Source organism: Microtus oregoni, unplaced genomic scaffold (assembly GCF_018167655.1).
Source record: "Microtus oregoni isolate MIOR12 unplaced genomic scaffold, Mior012 000023F_ref0000262, whole genome shotgun sequence".
Lineage (NCBI taxonomy): Eukaryota > Metazoa > Chordata > Mammalia > Rodentia > Cricetidae > Microtus > Microtus oregoni.
Window position 1 is genome coordinate 4,219,807 of NW_024543082.1, and position 23,798 is coordinate 4,243,604.

General features: G+C 41.8%; 1 protein-coding gene and 1 pseudogene across 1 annotated transcript in view; both read left to right on the forward strand.

Annotated features, from left to right (window-relative positions):
* The window catches only part of Ccdc14 (coiled-coil domain containing 14), a 37,273-nt gene extending 27,697 nt beyond the window's left edge, over nucleotides 1-9,576 (forward strand). The window contains exons 10-13 of the mRNA XM_041673241.1: nucleotides 679-749; nucleotides 6,699-6,917; nucleotides 6,997-7,129; nucleotides 8,295-9,576. Coding sequence (XP_041529175.1) covers nucleotides 679-749; nucleotides 6,699-6,917; nucleotides 6,997-7,129; nucleotides 8,295-9,225 — 1,354 coding nt within the window. The 3' untranslated portion in view covers nucleotides 9,226-9,576. The remainder of the gene's footprint in view (nucleotides 1-678; nucleotides 750-6,698; nucleotides 6,918-6,996; nucleotides 7,130-8,294) is intronic.
* Nucleotides 9,577-18,486: 8,910 nt separating this feature from the next.
* On the forward strand, nucleotides 18,487-23,263 carry LOC121462051 (annotated as a pseudogene).
* The last annotated feature ends 535 nt before the right edge of the window (nucleotides 23,264-23,798 follow it).

Genomic DNA, 23,798 nt, shown 5'->3' on the forward strand with positions numbered 1-23,798 from the left:
TGTCTGGTAGTTGAGACCTACAGGTATTCTAGTTGACAGCAATGACAGTTATTTTTAAAGGTAAACTACAGTAGTAAAGATTCTGTAAATGTATATACACTCACACGTATTATTTCAAAAGAGATGTGAAGGTAAAGATATGGAAAACAAAGGAAACAGCTGGACGTGATGGTACATGAGTATTGTCCCAGCACTTGAAAGGTTGAGGTAGGAGAATCCAAAGTTCAGGCCACTGTGAGCTACAGTACTGAGTTCCAGGCCAGTCTTGGAAACCGTGGGGCAGAGTTATGGTGTCCTGAACAGTAGTTTTGCAACTCTCTGTCCTGGTTCTGGTGCTGCAGATCTGTAATCCAGCTACTGAGACAGGAAGATTTCAAGTTCAAGACTAGCCTTGGAAATTTGATTGAGACTTTGTCTCAAGTGTGAGTGTGTGTGTGTGTTCTATAGATATAAAAAGTACTTGTCAGGTCAGGGGCTGCTGTTTACAAAATGGACCCCTGAATAGTGTGGCTTTGTTGTTTTGTTCATTTAGATCTTGTGTTTGGTTTGGGATTTGAGATGAACAGGTGATGATAGTATTTGTCTTTTTTTGGTAAATTTATGTATTTTTGATAGGGTATCAGATGTAAACTGTAAAATGAGTTTAGGATTTTTACAAGTCTTCATTATTTCCTTTAGGCAGCTAAGAAGTTTGAACCAGCGCCTCAGAGAAGAAGAGAAAACTCCAAAGGCACCTAGTAACCTTGAATGTAGGTAAAAGAACTTTAAGAAACGAAACAGAAGTCCTTGTCTCTCTGGAAATGTTGGTGCAGACTTGTGCTTTCTCAATTACTTTGTCTAAGTGGGTTTTCTCTCTTTATCAACTTTAAAATTAGGAATAACTGTTTTATAATTTAATCTTAATCCCAGGACTTGTGAGGTAGGAGGATTGCCACAGTTTAAGGCCAGCCTGGGCGACATATCGAGTACTACTCCAACAAAAAGTATATGCAGTAAGACCCTATCTAGAGAAAACAAGTTAATAAATATGGACATATCTTAAATAACAACATAAGTATTCTTCTTGTTGACTCTCCTGTATTTAAGGTCTTCTGAAAGATACTTGGGTACTTTCAGCCTTTCCTACAGTGTGAGCAACAATGAAGTGAAGATCTCTGTCCCAATGTCTGCACACATTTTACAGGAGAAATGAAGAGCTCTGTCCCAATGTCTGCACATACATACATATTTTACAGGCGAGATTTCTAGGAAAATTGCTAGGCCAAAATGTATATATAGTGGCTGTTTTGACAGATATTGTCAAATGACCCCTCTTTTTTCTGATGATTTGTTCTAAATGGGGGTCTTACTGTGTTGCTCAGGCTATTCTTCGGCTTCTTGGCTCAATTGATCCTCCATCCTTACTCAGTTGCTGGAATTACAAGGTGAATACCAAATTGTCTTTATGGGTCACAGAGCTTCACAGAGAAAAACAAGAGCATAAGAACAAATGAGAACAATTTTGAATGTTCTTGGAGTTTTTTTCTTGAGTCTAATGTAAATGTGATGTTACAACGAAGTACATTGATGCCCTAGAATTTTTTTCAATTTCTGAATGATAAAATATTTTCAAAAAGTATCAGCAGAATAGGGAAAAGTTCTTTTCTAATATATGACATAACAAGCTTATTTCTTTTAATGTATAACCCTCTTGCAAAGCAGGGGAAAATCCGAGCAACCAATAGAGTAAGCACTTTTCAAAAATGCCTAGTTTCAGAGTAATTTATGGTAGGTCTTTCTGGTTCGGCTGTTAACAAGGGTATGGGGGGTAGGAAGAAGGCAAGAGAGGAGGCCATACGGAAGTGGGAATCAGCAGTTGCCTCTCTAAGCGGCTTATCTCTTTGTATTCTCATAATCATTTACCTTGGTGTACTTCTTCGGAGAGTATTTATTACTGTTTATAATAATTTGCTTACTACAGGCTCCATGAGAAAAGGGACCTTGTCTGTGTTGCTCACTGTTGCATACCCAGGTTCTATTAGTAATTCATACACAGTAAGCAGTCACTTAAGACTGCATTAGATAAACAAAATGTTGCCATATACTTTCATGTAATTTCATTTATTCTTTGAGAACTTCATGAACATATACCATGCATTTTCATCATTCCCACCCCTTAATACCACACTTCTGACTCTCACAGGAGACCTCCCAACACATCCCCTGCCCAACTTCATGCCCTCTTCTTTTCTTAAAAACCCCAGTGAGTTGAATTATTGTTGCCTCCAAGTGTGTCGCTGTGTGTCCTTCTATTGTAGCATAGGCAGCATACCGACGGCATTCCCCCAAAGAAAATGACTCAACCCTAGGGATCCATCAGCTACAAAGAGCTCCTCCATTCGGGCAGGCCTGCAGTTTCTCCACTATTAGGGTAGGGTTTTGACTGGTTTGGTCTTATGCAGGTAACCATAGCTGCTGTGAGCTCGAGTGCAATGCCCATGTTGTGTTCACAGCGTTCCTTCCCGTCCTCTAGCTCCTGGTTCTTTCTGCCCCTCTTCTGTTTTCCCAGAACCTGGGGAGTGGGGTTAGCATAAATGTCACATTTATGTCTGACATTCTTAGTCTTTTATTTCCAGCACTTTGATCAGTTATGAGTCTCTGCATTGTTTCCCACTAGAAAAAAGTTTCTCTGACCACGGCCAAGAGCAGCATAGATCTATAAGTATAAACATAAATCTTCAGAGGATAGCTTGACAGCATAACCATATAGCAAAACAACAATAAGCAAGTTCCCCCTAGGGCCTATGACCTCTCTAGTCATGAGGTTTACAGTACGAATTCCCTCCTGTGTAGCAGGGCTCAAATCCAATCAGAAAGTGGTTGGCTGACTCCGTTACAGTTCGACAGTCTTTAGTGGGCACGTATTGCCTAGAAGATCAGCACTGTGGCATACCAGGTCCAGTTGTAGGTATGATTACTGGTGTCTGTCTCCTCCCTACCCGAGTTTCTGCATTCCCTGGGGTTTCTCTTGTTCATCTGTAGTCTTACTCTATTGTGATTAGATATATAACTGTAGGAATTGTTTGAGTGTTCCTATATTTGTCAAGAGTTGTTTTGCATCCTAATACATGATCTATTTTAGAGAACTTTCTATGAGCTGCTGAGGGAAAAAAATGTGATTTCTATAGTGTTTGGGTGGGATATTCTGTAGATATCTGTTAAGTTCATTTGACCTGTAAGATCAGGTATTTATTTCTGTTAAAGTTTTGTCAGGATGACTTATGTGTCTGTGAGTGTGGGATACTGAAATCAGCCACTGGCCATTGCAGTGGGATTCATTTCTGACTTTACATCTAGTTTTATGAGGTTGGGTACACCAGGAATTCAGGGACATACATTCAAAATCTTAATGTCCTGTTGATTGATCGTTCCCTAATCCGGAGGAAGTAACCTTTATATTTATTTATTTATTTATTTTTTTTACTGGTTTTGGTTTGAAGTCAGTTTCATCAGATATTAGAACAGTGACCCTTGTTTGTTTTCTAGGTGCAAATTACTATTTACTTATACTTTGTTCCATCGCTTTTACCATAAGGTAGTCTGTCTTTTGTGGTGAGGTCAATTTCTTGGAGGCAGTGCATAGATGATTCCTGCCTTTTGATCTAATCTACTAGCTGTGTCTTTTGATTACGGAGTTGGCTGTGCATTGGTATTCAGTTGTTTACCAACTAGGAAGTTGTTACGACCTAGGAAGGTGTGTATTGATTGCTGCATTTTGTTGATTTTGTTGTGTTTAGTTTTTTCCTTTGTTGTTATTACTCTAGCATGTGTTTTTCTTTCTTGTGACCTCATAGGTGGAACTGTGTTTTTCTTCAGTCAAAGACTCTTTCTAGCATCTTCTCTGGAATCAGCTTAGTGGTCATAAATTCCTTTAGTCTATTTTTATCTTGGAAAGTTTTTACTATTTTTTTCAATTATGATAGATAATTTTCTTGGTGAATAGTCTGTGTTGGCAATGCTATTCTTCAGAACTTGAAATTTAGCTTTTCAGGCCCTCCTAGCTTTTGATGTTTCAGTTGACAAATCTTCTGCTGGCTCTGATGGGTCTGCCTTCATATATGACTTGGCGTCCCTTTCTTGCTGGTTTCAGTTTCTCTTTGTTCTGTATATTCAGTGTGTTTATTCTATTTTCTGTTGCTGTGATTAAACACTCTGACCAAACCAGCCTAGGGAAGGAAAGAGTGTACTTGCCCTGTGCTTCCAGGTCACACTCCATTACTGAGAGAAAGAGGTCAAGGCTGGAACCTACCTAGGGAATACCACTGCCCACAGTTAACAAAACAATCAAGACTGTCCCTCACAGACACATCTACAGGCCAATCTGATAGACAGTTGCTCAGTTCAGATTCTCTCTTCAGGTGGTTCTAGGCTGTACCAAGTTGACAGTTAATGTTCATTAGGAGAGTGTTTTAATTGTAATCTGACAAGGGGAGGTTGTTTCCTGTTCAGTGTTTAAAGTAACTTTTTTATCTGGATTTGAATCTTTTCCCAATACTGAGAAAATGTATGTTATTTTTCTATGCATGTAGAATGAGATTCTTCTCCTTCTGTGCCCATTACCTGTGGATTTGGTCTTTTCTCAGTGTCGGGTATATCTTGAAATCCCCATGGTGCCTTGTTATTTTATCTTTGTCCTTGTTAAATTGTTCCAAGTCTTCTACTTTGTCTTCAGACTCCAGTGTTCTGTCCTCTCCTCAATCCAGTCTGTTGCAAAGACTTTCTACAGAGCTTTTTGTTTGATTCACTGCTTCTGGTTTTATTTTTTAGCAATTCAGAATGGGTTTTCTTGAACATTTCTCTGTGTTTCTTTTTGCTGTTGTTTGTGTCTTTGAACATATTTTAAAAGATTTTATTCTTTATTTGTGTGTGTGTGTTCGTGTTCATGTGTGTGAGTACTCATGGAGGCCTGTAGTAAGAGCAGTGGGCAGGCCTGCTTTTCATCTCACCCAGCTCCCGCACAGCTAGCCTTACATGCGAAATAACAACACACAAATTGTATTCAGTTAAACACTGCCTGGCCCATTATTTCTAGCATCTTCTTGGCTAACTCTCATATCTTGACTAACCCATTTCTAATAATCTGTGTAGCACCACAAGATGGTGGCTTACTGGGAAAGATTCAGCATGTCTGACCTGGCAGCTGGCTCCATCGCATCTGACCTCACTTCCCTTCTTCCCAGCATTCTATTTTGTCTACTCCACCCACCTATGTTCTGACCTATCAGGCCAAGCAGTTTCTTTATTAATTAACCAATGAAAGCAACAGATAGAATATGACCCTCCTGCATCAGAGGCCAGAAAGGCATATTGGTGTTGTAAGCCGCCAAATATGGGTGCTGGGAACCAAACTCTTGTCCTTAAAAGCAAGCACTCTTTAATGGCTGTTTCACCAATCCCAACACATAATCATTATTTTTACTTCTTTTCTATAGATTTCATCAGATGTCATTGCTGTAGGAACAATAATTTTTGGAGAAGCTATATTGTCTTGGATTTTTTGTTTGTTTGTTTCTTATGCCACAACACTGAGGTTTATACCTCTAGTATTATTTTGTTGCTTTGTTGTTTTTTTTTTTTGTCTGTTTTAATAAGCTGTATTTTTTCAGTTGGAGGATTTGCAATGTTTAAGTGGCTTATATCGGGTAGAGTTGAGTGTGTAGTTCAGAAAATAATTCCTCAGTCTAGGAACTCAGGGTTGCTAGCCTTATGGAATGAATTGCTGGTGCAGTTGCACAGAGTTGAAAGGTGAAGAAGTCTTTGGATCCTTCTAACTCTGGAGGGCTCCACTGCTGCTATGTGAGAGAGGGGAGAGCGCCATTGTTCTCTGCAGCCTCAGCGTTCTTGGAGTTCTGGCAAAAGCAGGAGGGGAGCTTGTAAGTTTCCTAGTAGTGTCCTGAACCCCTGCGCTCTGCTGTGGTTCTGCTGTGGTTTGTGTGGTGCCGTGAGGAGCACTTCCCTTGCAGCTTCCAGTAAGCCAACTGGAAGGACTTCCGGTTGCGCTCCCACCCTTGGTCTTCCTGCCTGCTTCCTTGCAAGGCCTTCCTTAGGCCATTTACAGACCTCATCTCTTGAAGGCAAGGGCTCACTGTGTGTGTTATTTCTGCTGTTTTCTTTCACTGCATTTTGAAGATGAGTCTTTCAGACTTCCTTACATGGAAGTCTACGTGCACTTTTACAGCTCTGACAAAGACTGGTAGATCTGTGGGCTGATACCAACAGTCTACAAGGGGGAAGGTGTGAAATTAGCAACTGTGGGATAGTATGATTCTTTTGTGTTTAAATATATATTTATGTAAATCATTATCAGCATAAGTATTTGCCAGTACAGTAACCGAAATTAATAGTGTATGATTCTGGTGTGAGAGCTGACAGGGATGGGGGGACATATTGAGAATTATTTGGTGCTGTCTTTCGCATTTTTGTGGAGTTTGAGATAATTATTTGCAGATGTACTATTCATTTGTTTTAAAAGGTAAAAACAATTTATAACTAAAATATCAATTGGAGAAGACATTTATTTTATAAAATGTATTTAATATTTACATAGCATTATTTGTGCATTGTTACTATTGAGGGAAATAGTAAACTTAAGGACTTTTCCTGAAAACAGGCATGTTTTAAAAACTGGGAAACAGCTGTTTGATGTGTTTATCTTACAGTGTTCTCCCTGCAGTCGTTGAATATGTCACTGCAAAGTCAGCTGCAAGAGTCACTGAAGAGCCAGGAGTTACTACAGAGTAAAAATGAAGAACTCTTAAAAGTGATAGAAAACCAGAGAGATGAAAACAAAAAATTTACGACTTTGTTTAAAGACAAAGAGCAAACTCTTCTGCAGAATAAACAGCAGTTTGACATTGAAATGACGAGGGTAAAAATTGGTGTGTATTTGAACTGTAGCTATAGTCTTTGTTTCTAAAGCAGTAAGGAAACTGAAGTTGCTTTTGTTGTTTGCTTTAGAGTTGGAGGATGCCTTGGCCAATGAGAAGAATTCTCAGTTTAAATTAGAGACTGCAGAAAAGGAAAATCAGATACTGGGAATAACACTACGCCAGCGTGATGCTGAGGTTGCTCGACTTAGAGAACTAACCAGGTAAACTCGCTTCCTGTGAGATAACCCAGGCCTCTTATTAGATGTCTTTATAAACCCCAAGCCACAGATCTTTCTTCCTCCTTTTTCCCCGATAGTTTCCTTTACCCCCCACTTCTTTTAATTTCTAATGTGTTGGGCTATTTCACTTTAAAGATTCCAGACTTGTATAAGACTTTTTTAAACCATGGGGTTGTAGATTATGGGGAACCAGTTGATGCCAGCGAAGAACTGGACACTGTATAGTGAAGCAGTGAAGCTCCCTGGCTCGCACACAGAGAGGCCTGGGTGGACTCTCAGCCTTGCTGCGTATTAGCGGAGTGATCCTGTGCGTGTTATTTAACCGTTAAAGCTCTGTCATAAAGTTGTCAGGGGACCACAGAATAGTTCGTGATGTGCATCTAACGTGTCGAGTCCTCATGCCAAAGTTATTGGGTACGTCTCTTAACCTCTTTGGCTTTCTGATTTTCATTTCATCAGTAAAGTGAAAGATTTGACCACAGGCTCTAAATATCTTCATTCTTTACTCAGTCTCTTTCCAAATGAATAAATCTGTCTTACTTTTTATACTTTTATAGAAACCTTACAAAAATCAGGGTTTGTTTTTTTTGAGACATTTGTTAATCATTGGATTTTCAAGTACTTTTAAACAATTCAGAGAAGTTAGTAATTAGAGACCAGGAAACCAGTAGATCTGACTATTCCTTTAGTGATCCTGGAAGCTCATCATCCCAAATGATTCATTTTTAATTATAAGCTTTTTGGGAACTAGATGTCTGTATATATAAATTATATGTTATATATAATGTGCTTAGTTTATGAATATACTTAATAATTTAATGTAGAAATTCTGCTTTACTTTGGCATACCTCTTACTAGGCTGATTTTTTTTTTTAACTCAAAGGTTCAGTTTGCAATGTTGCTCAAGAATAAAATATTTCTATACCTTAAGAAAAAAATTGTGAGCCTTTATCTTTAGGTATGATAGTAAATTATATAAATCAAGATCTTTTGTCATTTGTTATTGTAATTTTCTGTTGTCAAAGCCTTCTAACACTAATTTTCATACTTGCTTTAAGTCCTTCTTTTAAAGGATAGAAGCATTAGAAATGAGCTAACAAAATGCATAAAACAAACAGTAGTGACTGTCCTGCATTCTTCTTGGCAGAACTTTACAGAACAGTATGGCGAAGCTGCTCTCAGATCTTAGTGTGGACACTGCCCGCTGCAAGATGGGGAGTAACCTCACCAAGTCACTTCTGAATATTTATGATCAGCAGCTTCAGCAGGACCCAGCCCCTTCTCACACGTCCATAATGAGCTACCTAAATAAGCTGGAGACGAATCACAGCTTTGCTCACTCGGTGCTCCTTAACAACGAGGAAGCCACAGAGCCGCACAGGCTCCATGAGAACGTGCTGCCTGCACAGGGCCCTCCACACAGTGACACCAGGGCGGTGGGTGGGGGTCCTGCACCTGTAGTGGCTTCTGCTGCTGTGGTAGAGGATTCCGATACAGAATGTGAAACCATCGCTTTGACAGAAGATGAGTTTAATGTGGATGGTACACTTTATATTCCTTTTGCCAGAAGCACTTCTGAAAAGCAGCCACCACTTTCTAAGAGACTGTCACCCCAGCCAGTGAGAAGTGTTGCTACCACACAGCTAGCCAGCGGCATCACACCCGCCTCTAAAAGAGAACCTAGACTGTGTGCACCTGTAGCTTGTTCTTCACGAAACGAAGCAGAAGATGCTCCTGGGAGACTTTCCAGCCCATCTGACACAGAGGACATGCAGCTCCTCAGGAAAATAAAGGAAGCGATCGGTAAGATCCCTGCTGCTGCTCAGGCTGAGCACCCAGAGGAGCAGGCCACACATCATGGGTCACCAGCTTGTCGCAGCCCTGTTGTCCCAGTGAAGGGCAATGTCATCACTGATATCAGCTTCCTAAATTCCGACTTGACGTCAGACTGGAGCATCTCCTCTTTCTCAACGTTCACGTCTCATGATGAACAAGACTTCAGAAATGGCCTGGCAGCTTTGGATGCCAACATCGCTCGACTCCAGAAGTCCTTAAGGACTGGCCTTCTGGAGAAATGAGTTTGGAAGAAAACTGACTGGGTGCTTTTTTTTTTAAATATTAGAATTTGGCTACATTCATAGTATATTTTAGGTTTCCTTACAGAGAACATTTTATACTATTAATTATGTATGAAATAATAATGGAATAAATTTATTATTGCACTATTTTAACACCTGAAACTTATAAAAACAAATTCTCTTAAGAAATTAACAATTGCTAAGAGAAGAAAGTTGTGGCTACCTAAGCAAGTGTTGTGTGCCTCACTGTGTCACAGAGAGAGTCTTCCGTGTGGAACTGCCGGGTCAGTGGTGCGGGTACCGAGGACTGCGGCTGTCCAGAAGGATAATGGGAAAGGATCTGGCAATTAAAGTTTCCTCTCTGCTTTAGAATATCCGTTGTTTGTATGTGAGTGATGGTGTGCTTATGCGTGGGGTCCTCTGGATTATACGCCATGCTGTTGATGACATGCATTAACCTTTCTGAGAGAAAGGTGCCCCGGTATACCCACCTCATACAAAGCATTGGTTGGTTCAGGGAAATGTAGTCTAAGTCTTGGACGTTTTATTTATACTTTTCCTGAATGTACATCTTAAGACCTTTCAAAAATAAGGTCAGACTGATCAGGTAATGCTAACAACCAACTTTTACCTTAATAATTTTGTTTTTTAGTAAGATTTGGGTTTTTCTTACTGTCTTAGAAAATGACGGAGTTTGCAAATCTTGGCACTGGTGATAATTCTGCTTCTCTGGCCCAGTTTTTCCCCATCATTTAGCTGAGAATGTTGTTCTATAATTAACATGAACTATGTTGCCCTCTCTGCTTTTCGTTACCAGCCCATTGTCCTATCTTGCCATATAGCCCAAGATGACCTCACACTTCCATCTTCCCACTTCAGCCTGACGCCATGATTACAGACGTGCAATGGATGCACCCGCATTTCCTAGCTGCCTGCTGTCACCTCTCTGTGTAAACACCTTTGACCTCTCAGAAGCTAAGTCTTGTGCTGTCGGTAACTCTTGGTACAAGCCACCTGTCTGGTGTAGCTGAATTTGGTATTTGGGCAGCCTCTGGCATTCAAGCATTCTGCCGGATCCAAGATTTCCTTCTGCTATATTTTCATAGTGCTACAACCTCTGAAGGAACCAGATAGACTAATATATCCAGACTTCATAGAGGGTTTTTTAAGGTATGAATGTATTAAAATGAGTTGTAAAGTATTGTCATAGACTTGTTCATTAACATTTTAAGCATACTTACTTTCAGTGTTCCTAAGTTTTTTGTTAACTTATTTGGAGGTAACAGGTCACAGCTCTTCATCTAAGTTCAGAAACACAAAATATCTGCTCTCAAATATCAACTGTTATTCATAAACACAAGTAAATTCGGGGCCAGTTAGATGGCTTTGCTGGTAAAGGTGCTTCCCCAAAGGTGAAAGGAGAAAACTTGACCCTTAGAGTTGTCCTCTAACCTTCGTCTGTGCGCCATGGTAGATCCATGCCCACACACTTAAACCCTTAACCTCTTTGATATGACAATTCTGAAGATGCACAAGAAAGGAAGTGTTTCTCTTACTATACATGGACACCACTTCATTCCCATGATCTCAGAATGCATAGGGACTTCACCTCACCAGCAAGCAAACAGTGGATTCTGCAGAAACTCCAGTCCAGTTCAGACACTGTTCCTGGAGGGAGAGTCAACAGATTGTGGTCTCAATGCCAACAGACATTAAACATTAAACACCTGCTTCAGATGCTAGTCACAAGTTCACACTGACTGACCAGCTGTACATCAGGGTTCCTATGAACCCCTTAATAGACTTGATCAGTGAGCTGGTGAGTTTTTGTCAATTTGACATAAATCTAGACATTATTTGGGAAGGGGGAATCTTAATTGAGAAAATGCCTCCATAAGATTGGCCTGTGTGCAAGTCCATAGGGTATTGTCTTGTGCCAGGCTTTTACTTTTGGGTCACCAACCAGCTCCCAAATCATGACATGGAGACTTGTTATTAGTTATGAGTGCTTGGCCTAGCCTAGGCTCATTTCTGGCTAGCTCTTTTTAACTTCAATTAGCCTGTTAATCTACATTTTGCCTCAGTACTTTTTACCTTACTTCTGATATCTTTCCTGCTGTCTCTATGGCTGGCTGGAAGCTGGCTGGTTTCTGGCCCTGGGTGTATCCCTCTTTCTCCCTTGTTCTCTCCTCCTCTTGTTCCCTCAAACCTAGATTTCTCTTGTTTATTCTCTCTGCCCACCAGCCCCGCCTATCTTTTCTCTGCCTAGCTATTGGCCATCCAGCTCTTCATTAGACCAATCAGGGGCCTTAGGCAGGCAAGGTGAAACAAATGCAACACAACTTTACAAAATTAAATGCAACATAAACAATTATAACAAGCCTTCATGCAGTTAAAATAATATTCCACAGCATTTGTCTTGATTACTGATTGATGTGGGAGAGCCCAGCTCCCTGGGTGCAGTGCCATCCCTAAGCAAGTGCTCTTGGGTTGCATAAGAAAGCGGACTGATCAGTTGGATGATGGTGGTGGCAGTTCACTCCTTTAATTCCAGCACCTGGGAGGCAGAGGGCAGTCAGATCTCTGAGTTTGAGGCCAGCCTGGTCTACAAAACTGGTTCCAGGACAGCCAGGGCTGTTAGACAGAGAAACCTTGTCTTGAAAAACCAAAAAGTAGAAGTAGAGAAGGAAGAAGAAAGAAATCCTGATCAAATCCCACGGGGAGCAAGCCAGTAAGCAATTTTCCTCCGATTTGCCTCCAGGTTCCTGCCTTGACTTCCTGACCTAACTTCCTCAATGATGGGGTGTGACCTGAGAGTTGTAAGATAAATTCTTTCCTCCCAGGCTATTTTTTGTCACGGTGTTTTATCAGAATAGAAAAGTTTGCTAGTGCAGCTCACAAAACTCAAGAAAACGCATTTACAGGTTTATCTTAAAGAAGGTTAAACAGCCAGAAAAAGAGGTGGCTAGGACAATGTGTGGAAGGATGCTACCTACAGTTTCTGTCCCCATCAAACTGGGCTAGTGTGTCCTCTAGGTGTGTGGGTCTGTTCTTGTTCAACCACATAATCCTACTGCCTAAAAGCCCTCCCTCCCCTGCGCTTTGCTGAGATGTCTTTGCAGCATCACAATTGAAGCACAGACATCCTCATGGATCAATGGTTCTCAGCTCTCCTAATGCTAAAACTCTTCAATACGGTTCCTCAAGCTCTGGTGACCATAAAATTATTTTTGTTGCTATGTCATAACTGTAATTTTGCTAGTCATGAATTGTCATGTAAATATTTTCTGATGGTCTTAGGCAACTCCTGTGAAAGGGCCATTTGATCCCCAAAAGGGGTCATGTCCCACAGGTTGAGAAACACTGACGTAGATAAGTGATTGGACAGAAAACCATGATATAATGCCCAGCAGGCCTGTTTAAATTCTTGGCTTCTGTACAGCATTCCTGCTGCTGAGTATGACGGGCTGAAGTGAGTCTTATGATCTACTATCAGAGGAAGTAGGTGAGTTTTCAATACAGGGGGAAGATTTTTCATTCTTTGATGCCTTGAGGGGAAATTCCAGTTCTGGTCTAGGGGGAAAGAAACAAGGCTGAAAAAACAACCAAGGCAACACTCAGTGTGTATTCCCGCCTCACTTTAAGTTAAATCTTTTTCCAGAAATCTATACTTAGTACTAATAATGATGTTTTATTGGTGATGAGTGTCTTAGAGACTCAAAAGGCCTGCTTCAACCATATGGGAAGAAGGACAAAATTCCTCTTTGGTAGAAAAGCATGTAGCCAACCCAACAACTGACCAACTCCTTGTGTTGTGATCCCTATTGTACAGGATGCATAGTGAGGGAATTGGCTTAAGTTTTCACTGAAGTCAGAGGCCCATTTCTAAACTTATAAATGTAGGGTATTCAGAATCAAAGCAGGGAACCAGTAAGAATTGGATTCTATTGGCACAAACATTCCCTTAGTCACTCAAGTCCATTGGTTTCTATTCAGACTTGCTTAAGGGTTCTGGGAATAGAACTCACTTTACATAAGAAACCTCACGTTTCTCTCCCCATGTTTTAAAACTCAACTTGGAAGGAATTGGGCTTAAACTAAACTAAAGCAGTTGACCTGAGCTGGACTTCCCAAAGAACTTCAGAAATAGTAACGTCATAGAAACTTCTTAAGAACTTACAAGTTAAGCAACCTACAGATTCAATGCAATGCATATCAAAATCCCAGCAAAATTCTTCACAGACCTCAAAAGAATGGTACTCAACTTCATATGGAAAAGCAAAAAACCCAGGATAGCCAAAACAATCCTGTACAATAAAAGAACTTCTGGAGACATCACAATCCCTGACTTAAAACTCTACTACAGAGCTACTGTACTGAAAACAGCCTGGTATTGGCATAAAAACAGACAGGAGGACCAATGGAACCGAATAGAAGACCCGGATATCAATCCACACATGATTTTTGACAAAGAAGCAAAACATATCAAATGGAAAAAAAGAAAGCATATTTAACAAATGATGCTGGCATAACTGGATATCAACATGTAGAAGAATGAAAATAGACCCATATCTATCACCGTGCAACAAAACACAGGCCCAAGTGGATCAAAGACCTTAACATAAAGCCAGCCACTCTGAACCTTATAGAAGAGAAAGTGGGAAATACACTTGAACTCATCGGCACACGAGACCATTTCCAAAATACAACCCCAGCAGCACAGACACTGAGAGAAACAATAAATGGGACCTCCTAAAACTGAAAAGCTGTAAAGCAAAGGGCACGGTCAACAAGACAAAACAATGGCCTACAGAATGGGAAAAGATCTTCAATAATCCCATATCAGACAGAAGTCTGATCTCCAAGATGCACAAAGAACTCAAAAAATTGGTCACCAAAAGAACAAATAATCTAATAAAAAAATGGAGTACAGACCTAAACAGAGAGCTCTCAACAGAGGAATCTAAGATGGCTGAAAAACATTTAAGGAAATGCTCAACATCCTTAGTCATCAGAGGAATGCAAATCAAAACAACTCTGAGATTCCATTTTACACCTGTAAGAATGGCCAAGATCAAAAACACTGATGACAACTTATGCTAGAGAAGTTGTGGGGAAAAGGGAACATTTCTACATTGCTGGTGGGAATGCAAGCTGGTACAACCCCTTTGGATGTCAGTGTGGTCATTTCTCAGAAAATTAGGAAACAACCTTCCTCAAGACCCAGCAATACCACTTTGGAGTATATATCCAAAGGATGCTCAATCGTGTCACAAGGACATGTGCTCAACTATGTTTGTCATAGCCAGTACCTGGAAACAACCTAAATGCCCCTCGACCAAAGAATGGATAAGGAAAATGTGGTACATTTACACAATGGAGTACTACACAGCAGAAAAAAATAACACCTTGAATTTTGCAGGCAAATGGATGGAGCTAGAAAACATCATTTTGAGTGAGGTAACCCAGACCCAGAAAGACAATTATCACATGTACTCACTCATAGGTGGTTTTTAAACATAAAACCAAGAAAACCAGCCTACAAAACACAATCAAAGAGAACTTAGACAACAATGCGGACACTAAGTCTTACATAGATCTAATCTACATGGGAAGTAGAAAATAGAAAAAGACAATCTCTCCTGAATAAATTAGGAGCATGGGGACCTTGGGAGAGGGTTGAAGTTGGGAGCGGAGAGGCAGGGAGGGGAGCAGAGAAAAATGTATAGCTCAATAAAATCAATAAAAAAAATTAAAAAAAACCTTCCAAGTTGAGTTTCAAAGGACTTTAAAAGCCATCTTCATAACTAGAGGGAGTCTTCTGTAGTGACAGTACTGGAGAGACCCCAAGCACACCCAGCATGCATTTTGTCCAGCAACAAGTTCCTACGCAAGCCCATCATACTGCTTGTGTTTGCCTTGTTGATACTTGCCGGTTCCGGCGTCTCTGCCCTGCCTAGTCCCGCTCATTTCCACGGCACTTGGTAACTCTCATACAGTGGGTGACAGTAACTCCTCTCAGACTTCACTAAATCCCTGACAGACAGCCCTAGGCTTCCTGGGATGTTTTTCACTTGGCATTAAGCACCCATAGCAGTTTATTGCTTTATTCCACCTAAGTTGCTAGCCTTAGCCTGCTGTTCGGAAATCTTATCCCTTTTATTCCTATTATTTTCAGAGGCAGAAATCCCTTTACTAGTAGACGACACATGCACACCACTGTGCAAGTGATGAGAGGTATAGATCCTTTAAATATTTATGAAGAGATAGGACAGAAACTTAATCATGTCATCTGCAGAATAACCCACCAGCCTTCCTGACTGATTTGTGAGAAGGATTAATGGAGGCAAAGCTGTTGAAAACTGGGCGCTGTGTAATCTGTAACTTGTGGCTTTGTTTGTTTGTTTGTTTGTTTGTTTTTGAGACAGGGCTTCTCTATGTAGCTTTGGAGCCTGTCTTGAAACTCACTCTGTAGACCAGGCTGGCTTCCAACTCACAGAGATCTGCCTGCCTCTGCCTGCCTCTGCCTCCCAAGTGCTGGGATTAAAGGCGTGCACAACAAATGCCAAGCAACTTGTGGCATTTAAAGAGCTCTTATTTACCGTTCTGTTTGTCATTGTTCAGGTTTCAGCTAGTTCATCAACGAGTTTTTTTATATTATAGACATAGCAACAATGAGTGGATGTGATCTGGTCAAATGAAATACAGGTCAAGCGACTTTCCTGTAATCCGTTACAGTTATCTTAAAATGAGACAACAACCATGTTGGCTACCTGAGCTATCATATCCTGCTACAGGTGTGTGCTCTATCAAGTGTATGCTTATCAACTTGCCTTATATTGCATATTAGGGATGCAATTCCCAGATAATCACATTGTCATTCCTGGAGGTAAAATAGTACCATGTTAGGACAGACATTTCCAAATAAGTAGTCAGTTGTTCTTAAGGAAAAGCTCACATTCACTGCAGAGTCAAAGTGCTTCCTTTTTCTTGAGGTCACAATGACTAGAAACAGGAACACCAAAATATGGAGTTAACATAACCAGATACTAATTTACTGCCATGGAACACCTTAAACGAGGTAGGATAATCTTCAGTCTAGTTTGAACACACGGGACTTGAGAGCCAAGGTATAATAACCAAGAATCCCCTCTGGTATTTGTCGTGTGTATTAAACAGGAGAGCATGGAGTTGCTCTGAACTAAACACGATCCTGATGAGTGTTGACTGCCTCTGGCCGCTCGTGTCTCTCTCTCTCTCTTTCTGTGTGTGTGTGTGTGTGTGTGTGTGTGTGTGTGTCTGTGTGCGTGTGTGTGCGCGTGCCAAGCTCCCAAGCTTTTTTGTTTCTTTCTGAAGACACACTGTTCTTAAAATCTTTGTCTAGCATGTGACTGATAGAACAAGACTCCCGCCTGTCACTTGGCCAATTTTATTATGAGTCATTATTAAAAATGGTTGTGTTTTTCTCCCTTTGGCACCGGCATTCAGTGTGAGTCCTCTCAGTTTCCAGACTCTGGTACCATCTTCACACCTTCATCTCATGGAGATTCCAAGGAGACATGCAATACCACAGACCATCCTGAACTTGGCCCCTTTTGAAACGGGACATGTATTTGTTCGCATCTTAATGAAGAATGTGGTCAGCCGTTCAGTAGGGAGCACACAGCCAAGTATGGATTTTCACCCCACCATCCTTTCCAGATTCTTCACTTGGCTGTGAACTTCAGGTCCAGAGAGAGGAGACGAAAATCAAATATCTTAAGCCCAGCTGCTCCAAATCAAGCAGAACAGCCCCTCTTGGAGGGTAGCAGGAAGAAACTGGCAAAAGAAAAATAATTTTCAAACCCAGTGCTTCAGTGGATGGAGAAAAAGAACCATTGTTTGTTCTCTTCTCTGCTACCTTTTCATCCTCCCTCCCTCTCCCCCCGTCCTTTCTCCTCCCCTTTCCTTCCCTCCCCTCTCTTCCCTTCCCCTCTCTTCCCCTCTCCTCTCCTCTTTTTGTGCCCACCCTGAACCTTTCTCTCCCTTCTGCTCACTCTCCCGTGGGTTGCCCTTGCTGTCAATAGGGAAACAGAGTGGTTGAGACAGGAAATTAAGGCAAGTTGAAAAGCACACACTTGATAGAGTGTCTCACTGTTTAGACACTGATCCATGGATACTGCTCCATGTTGTTGTCTGCCTAATCTCATGATCACTTTGTCACCAAAGACTCGGCAAGTCCCCCCCCCCCCAAAAAAAATTAACAAGTTCTTTATAGGATAAATAAGTGGAGCATCACACAACATTAATGGATTATCGGTCTCAATAGATAAAGATGGCTACTCTTCAAATTAACCTGTAAATTCAAGGTGATTCTATTGAACCTTTCTTTTCAGTATGACTATGAAGTGATTGGTTAAACTTATTTGATGTGTTTCATCCCATTACGGTTGTGATTTTTAAATAAATTCTCTCGCTGTCCGTTAGATCCATGGAAACTCTGGCGGCTAGCGTGCACCAATGTGAGTGACATCAAGACATCTCGTTTTTGTTTCTCCGGTTTCTCCTGAGTTTCAGCAAGCTCATGTTTGTGGGTTCTTTGGGACTATCAGTGAACTATTTGTCTTCTCTGCGTGATGTTCTATTTAGTTGTTGACCATTGTCTTTCAAAGGGTATTTTGTGTAGAAAGAGAAATGCTGTGTCAGGATAGCAGTTTCTCAGACATATTGCTATTCACAGAAACTTTTTTTTTTTATCAGACAGGCTTTCTCTGTGTTGCCGTGGAACTCACTCTGTAGACCAGGCTGGCCTCAAACTCAGAGATCCGCCTGCCTCTCCCTCCCGAGTGCTGGGATCATAGGTGTATGCCACCACCCAGCTCACTCACAAACATTTCTAATAACCAGTGCTACACAGCTATCAGCTATTCACCCTGTGCCTCGAATACACTTTATGTCCTTGCGGATGGCATGTTGATTTGAATTCAGTTTTGTAGTGGTTTAGGTATTTTAACAACTTGATACGTACACACTTTCTCTTCCTACATTTTTGTGCGTGTATTTGTATGTGCTATATATGTTCTCATGTGGGAGGCACATATGCATGTGCAGATGAATGTGCACAGATGTGCACATGGCTGTGGAGACCGAAGGCTGATGCGTTGCCTTCCTCAATTGCTCTCTACCTTACACAATGAGGCTGGGTCTCTCATTGGTTCTGGAGCTAGTGTAGCTAGTTAGCCTGCTCCAGAGACCTTTCGTGTCTGTCCTCGTTGTTGTGGGATGGCAGGCAGGTCACCATGCCCATCTGGCATTTAGGTGGGTGTTGGGGATCCAAACTCAGGTGGTCATGCTTGTGTGACAGCCCTTTCCTCACCCAGCCATCTCCCAGCTCCTTCCTTACAGTTTTCAATAGTTTTATAGCTGTTCTTTGGTATCCTTTATTTTACGTCTAGAACCATTTTATCTACTTCCAAGGGAAAACTGATTGCAATAGCAATAAAATTCCTTATTAAAATTTCTAGAGTTAAATTTAATATGAAGTCTTTCCTCCTAGGAAAAGGATATGACTTTCAGTTTATTCAAATCTCATCTTGTGCCTTTTAATTAATACTTTTGTCCATCTTTAATAATGAAGATCTTGAATCATTTGGTTAAATTTATTCATAAGCATTTAGAGTTTCTGTCACTACCATACTCGGAATAGGTTTGTATTAGCATCATGAATGACAACCTAAGCATATGAGAAAACTTCTCAGGTAGAACTTCAGTCACTGGAATGTGTAGATTGACCGCTCATTTCCAAGAGGTGACAAAGTGATGTGTGCCTTCTAGGACAATTGAAGTGTGGCCATGCCGAGAGATGAGCCCGGACAGAGCTACAGAGCCCTGGATCTAGACCACGGCTATCTTAGCTAACTTCCTAATGTCAGGCTTCTGCTCAGGCCAGAGTTGTTGACCTAACTAGCTGGTTTTTCTGATGGGTACAGAGACATGGAGGGAACCATTGTAAAATGGGCAGGGCTAACCCAGAGCAGAAGTTTCCTCCAGTGGATTTAACTTCCAAGGGACCCGGGTTCAATTGCCAGCCCCCACATGGCAACTCACAGTTGTATGTAACACTAGTTCTAGGGGGTCCGACACCCTTTTTGAACCTCCATGGATACCAGACATACACATGTACATACAAGCAAATCACCCATACACATAAAATAATTCTTAAAATATATTTTGTTATGAGATATTTTGTTTGGGGAGGTATTGTTGACACAGTGTTAGGTTTCTCCGGAGGGCAGAACTAACAGGGTAAGGAAGCAGAGTTGTGGAAGAGGACCTATGAGGACAATTGACACATACAGTCACAGAGACTAAGAAGTCCCATGATACAAGTAGTGTGTCGGCTTCAGAACCAGAGAGCACGAAGCGCTTCCTCTCGGTCTGGGGATGTGGAGAGCCGCTGTTGTAAGTCCTCAACTCCAAAATCCAGAAAGCCTAGACTTCTCAACTCCAGTGACAAGAGAAGAGTGCCCAACACTAGGAAGAAAAAAGACACATTCTTTCAGCATTGTGGTCTTCTGATTGGACAGTTCTGCCTACAATAAGAGGAAGCCTTTATGTCAGTCCAGAGTCAAGTGGCAATCTCTTCTCGGAAAGACCTTCACAGACACCTCAGGAGGTGCTGTAACAGACATTTTAGGCTTTTGACATCATGATAGAACAGTTATGTCTACAAATGTCACCAGCAAGTACCATGCAAGCAAGTTCCCGCCCCCCTCCCCCAAGACCCTCAGTCTTTGAGGTTTATGACTTTGCCCTGGGCTGCACTGGTGGCCATTTGTGCAGGAATGGCCTGCCTTCAGGCTGCACATCCAGTTATTTTCATTTTTATTTAAGATGTTTTAGTTATCGTTAACATATGCCCTTGTATCTGATGTACAGCTGGGGGGATATACCACAGCACACCATAGATGTCAAAGGACAACTCTGTGGAGTCAGTTCTCTCCTTCCACCTTTACCTGAGTCCCAAGGATCAGGCTTGGTGACAAATGCCTCAACCTTGCCAGCCAGCCCTCTAGGTAGTTTTTTTTTTTTTTTTTTTTTTTTGGTTTTTTGAGACAGGGTTTCTCTGTGGCTTTGGAGCCTGTCCTGGAACTAGCTCTCTAGACCAGGTTGGTCTCGAACTCACAGATATCCGCCTACCTCTGCCTCCCGAGTGCTGGGATTAAAGGCGTGCGCCACCATCGCCCGGCCTCTAGGTAGTTTTTAATCCTGTCAAGTTGACAACTAAAAGCAGTTTAGCAGCAACTAATGCTGATTAAAATGTATTGTCACAGATTGGTGATATAATGAATGTATTGATTCGCTCACTCTGGGTCTTGCTTTCTTCATTACTAGAATAGAAACACAGACCCGGTCATTGTCAAAGTCTTGAAGCCAATCTTGGGACAAATGTATATATAGACACATATAGACACACACAGACATACAGACACACACACAGGTATACACACAGACACACACACACCTGTGTTTTCCACACATGTTACTGGAAACAAAGCAGAGATATAAAAATCAGACAGTGAATGGGATACGGTCGGATTACAGGTAGGAGTATTAGCACTGCCAACAGTTAATGTGCTATAGGATAATGTTCGTGTACACTGTAAAGATTTGTCACTAGTATTGCTTTTGATTGAACTCTGATTGGCCAGTAGTAAGGCAGGTAGTATAGGCTGGGAAACCAGACTAGGTGAATTCTGAAGAGGAAAGACAGAGACACAGTTACAAGCCAGATACAGAGGAAGCAAGATGAAAATGCCTTACTGAGAAAAGGTACCAAGCCATGTGGTTAAACATAGATGAGAATTACTGGTTAAGTTGTAAGAGTTAGTTAGTAATAAGCCTGAGCAATAGACCAAACTGTTTATAATTAACATAAACCTCTCTGTGTTTATTTGGGACTGAGTGACTGCAGGATTAATGAGTTCTGGATATTGGAACCTGATCAGCCAATGATGAGGAGCTTATAGCTGGAGGTGGTTGGTTGGTGTTGTGAGCAGCTACAGATCAGGTATTTGGTTTTCATGCTTGAACAGATGTGTATTGAGGAAATCATTCTGTCAGGTAGTGTGGATTGTAGAGTACAGGCATAAGACTAACAGCACACAGCCAGTTAGAAGGCTGTTACCATCATGGGACAACGAAGGCAAGTATTCGTGCTGAGAAAGGAGAGGAATTTGCCATCCAACAGGCAGCTGATGCGCGAAGGGCTGTGATGCCTCGCTGCTCTGACCTAGAGCAGAAAGATGTCAGTGCTATTTTACCCTCTACCCCCACTTCCCTTTTTGTCTAAGAAAGTTTTTTTCCTAGATGATATCATTTGGTAATAGATTCTTATTGTGTAGAAATTAAGCTTGCAGAACTTAGTAAACCAGAGGTTTTACATAGAAGATGTCAGATGTGCTTTATATGATCCATTCGCTCTGCTCCTCTCCTAACTAGATCACCATCACTTTTTGTCTAACCCACTGTTTTGTTGCTGTGAAGAGGCACCATGGCCATGGCAACACTTATAAAAGAAAGCATTTAATTTGATTTGCTCACAGTTTCAGAGATTTGGTCTATCATCATCATGGCAGAGAGCATGACTGCACACGGGCAGGCATGGCACTAGAGACATAGCTGGGAGTTCTACAACCAGATATGCAGGCAGCAGGAAGGGGGGCGTTGCTGGGCTTAGCTTAGGGCTTTTGAAACCTCAAAGCCCTCACACAGTGACACACTTCCTCCAATAAGGCCACACCTACTCTAACAAGACCCCACCTCCTAATCCCTCTCAAATTGTGTCACTCTTTGATGGCTAAGCATTCAAATAGATGAGTTTATTGGGGCCATTCTTGTTTAAACAACCACACTTTCTGAAAGTTGACATCTGCAAGGAGTTTGCAATGGTTAGTTGGGGGAGTAGAGGACCAACAGATTATTAGAACTGTTATAAAAATGGGGGAATGCGGGGGGACTGATAGAATGTAAAATAAGAGTGTAACCATGTAAGTTCCTAGTTATCCACTTAAGCCATTGGTGTTTTTCTCTTAGACTATAAATAGCAGAGAATTTAAGTTTCCTGAAAGGCCTTCAGTAGAAACCCAATACATGTAATGAGAAATTCCCACTGTAAGCTTAGGCATTGAACACTAAGTCCCAGGTGATGATGCTGTTTGGGACATTTAGGAGGTACAGCCTTGCTGGAGGAAGCGGATCACTGGGATAGGTTTTCAGTAGCCTCATACTTCCTCCAGCTTGCTTTCTTTGCTTTGTGTTTATAGTTGAGATGTGATCTCTCAGCTTCCTGTTCCACTCACCGTGCCTGCCGTTGGCCGTCACGCCTCTCTGCCATGATGGACTCAATACTCTGGAGCTTTAAGACAGCATCAACTTTTCCTTCCATAAGCTGCTCTTGATTTTACCACAGACACAGAAGAGTAACAGGAAGTATGTCTCTGGAGACAGGCTTTAAGAGTGTGAAGCCTAGTCCTGCTTCCAGTTTGCTAAGGTAGAAGTTGGTATGAGGGAGTGGGCGCTCGCTGTATGAGGAAGTGGGCGCTCGCTGTGTGAGGGAGTGGGCGCTCGCTGTGTGAGGGAGTGGGCGCTCGCTGTGTGAGGGAGTGGGCGCTCGCTGTGAAGAGCCTGCCATGTTGCATTTGTTGTTGTTGTGAATTGTGAAAGACTTTGTACTAGAAAAGCAGTGGAGGCCGGGACCAAGATGACCCAGATGACTCTCTGCCTTCTTCAAGAATGCCTGGGCAAAGAAGCCAGTGTTGGTGGTGTCCTTCTCTGTCTGGGGCCTCAATATAATTATGCTCATCGTCAGCCCCCACAGCAATATGCCACCATGATCAACTCCCTACAAGGCGCACTACCCAGTGCCTGTGTGAGATATTGGGACATGTCCGAAGTGCCAAGCCACCCACGGGAACCTCAGGGCCCAAGCCTGGAATGGCTGGAGAACCTGCGAATACTCCCAATGATGGAAGAAGTCCCCCTCCCTGTTGCTCCCTAATAAAAATGTGAAAACCAACACCCCAAAGAACAAAATAGAAAGAGAGAAAGAGGGAGAGAGAGGAAGAGAGAGGAAGGGAGGGAGGGAGAAAGAAAGGAAAAGCAGTTGAAGGCTGCTAGCAGAGCTCACAGGGGAGTTCTAAAGGAACCTAGGAGACAGTGTAAATGACAGCAAGGTTACTGTAGAGACCCAGGTCAAAGGGTTTCAGAAGGAAGCAAACACTTTAACAACAACTGGGGTAGAGGCAATTCCTGTAATGCTTTGGCAAAGAATCAGGGTGCCGTCTGCCCTTGTTCTGAGAGCATTCCGGTGACTAAATGGAAAAAGAACAGACTAATTATTTTTTGTTGGAGAAAATTCGAAGACAATATAGTGTTGGATCTGTGGCATGGTTGCTACTGACAATGCTTTTGCAGGACTTCAGTGAAAGAGGGTGGGTGGGGCAGAAAGGAATAGAAAGATAGAGTTTGGAGAGAAAATGAGCCTGAAGAAGCTGAATGTTACAGCCGAGGCGTGTGCTGGAAGAGAGGCTGTA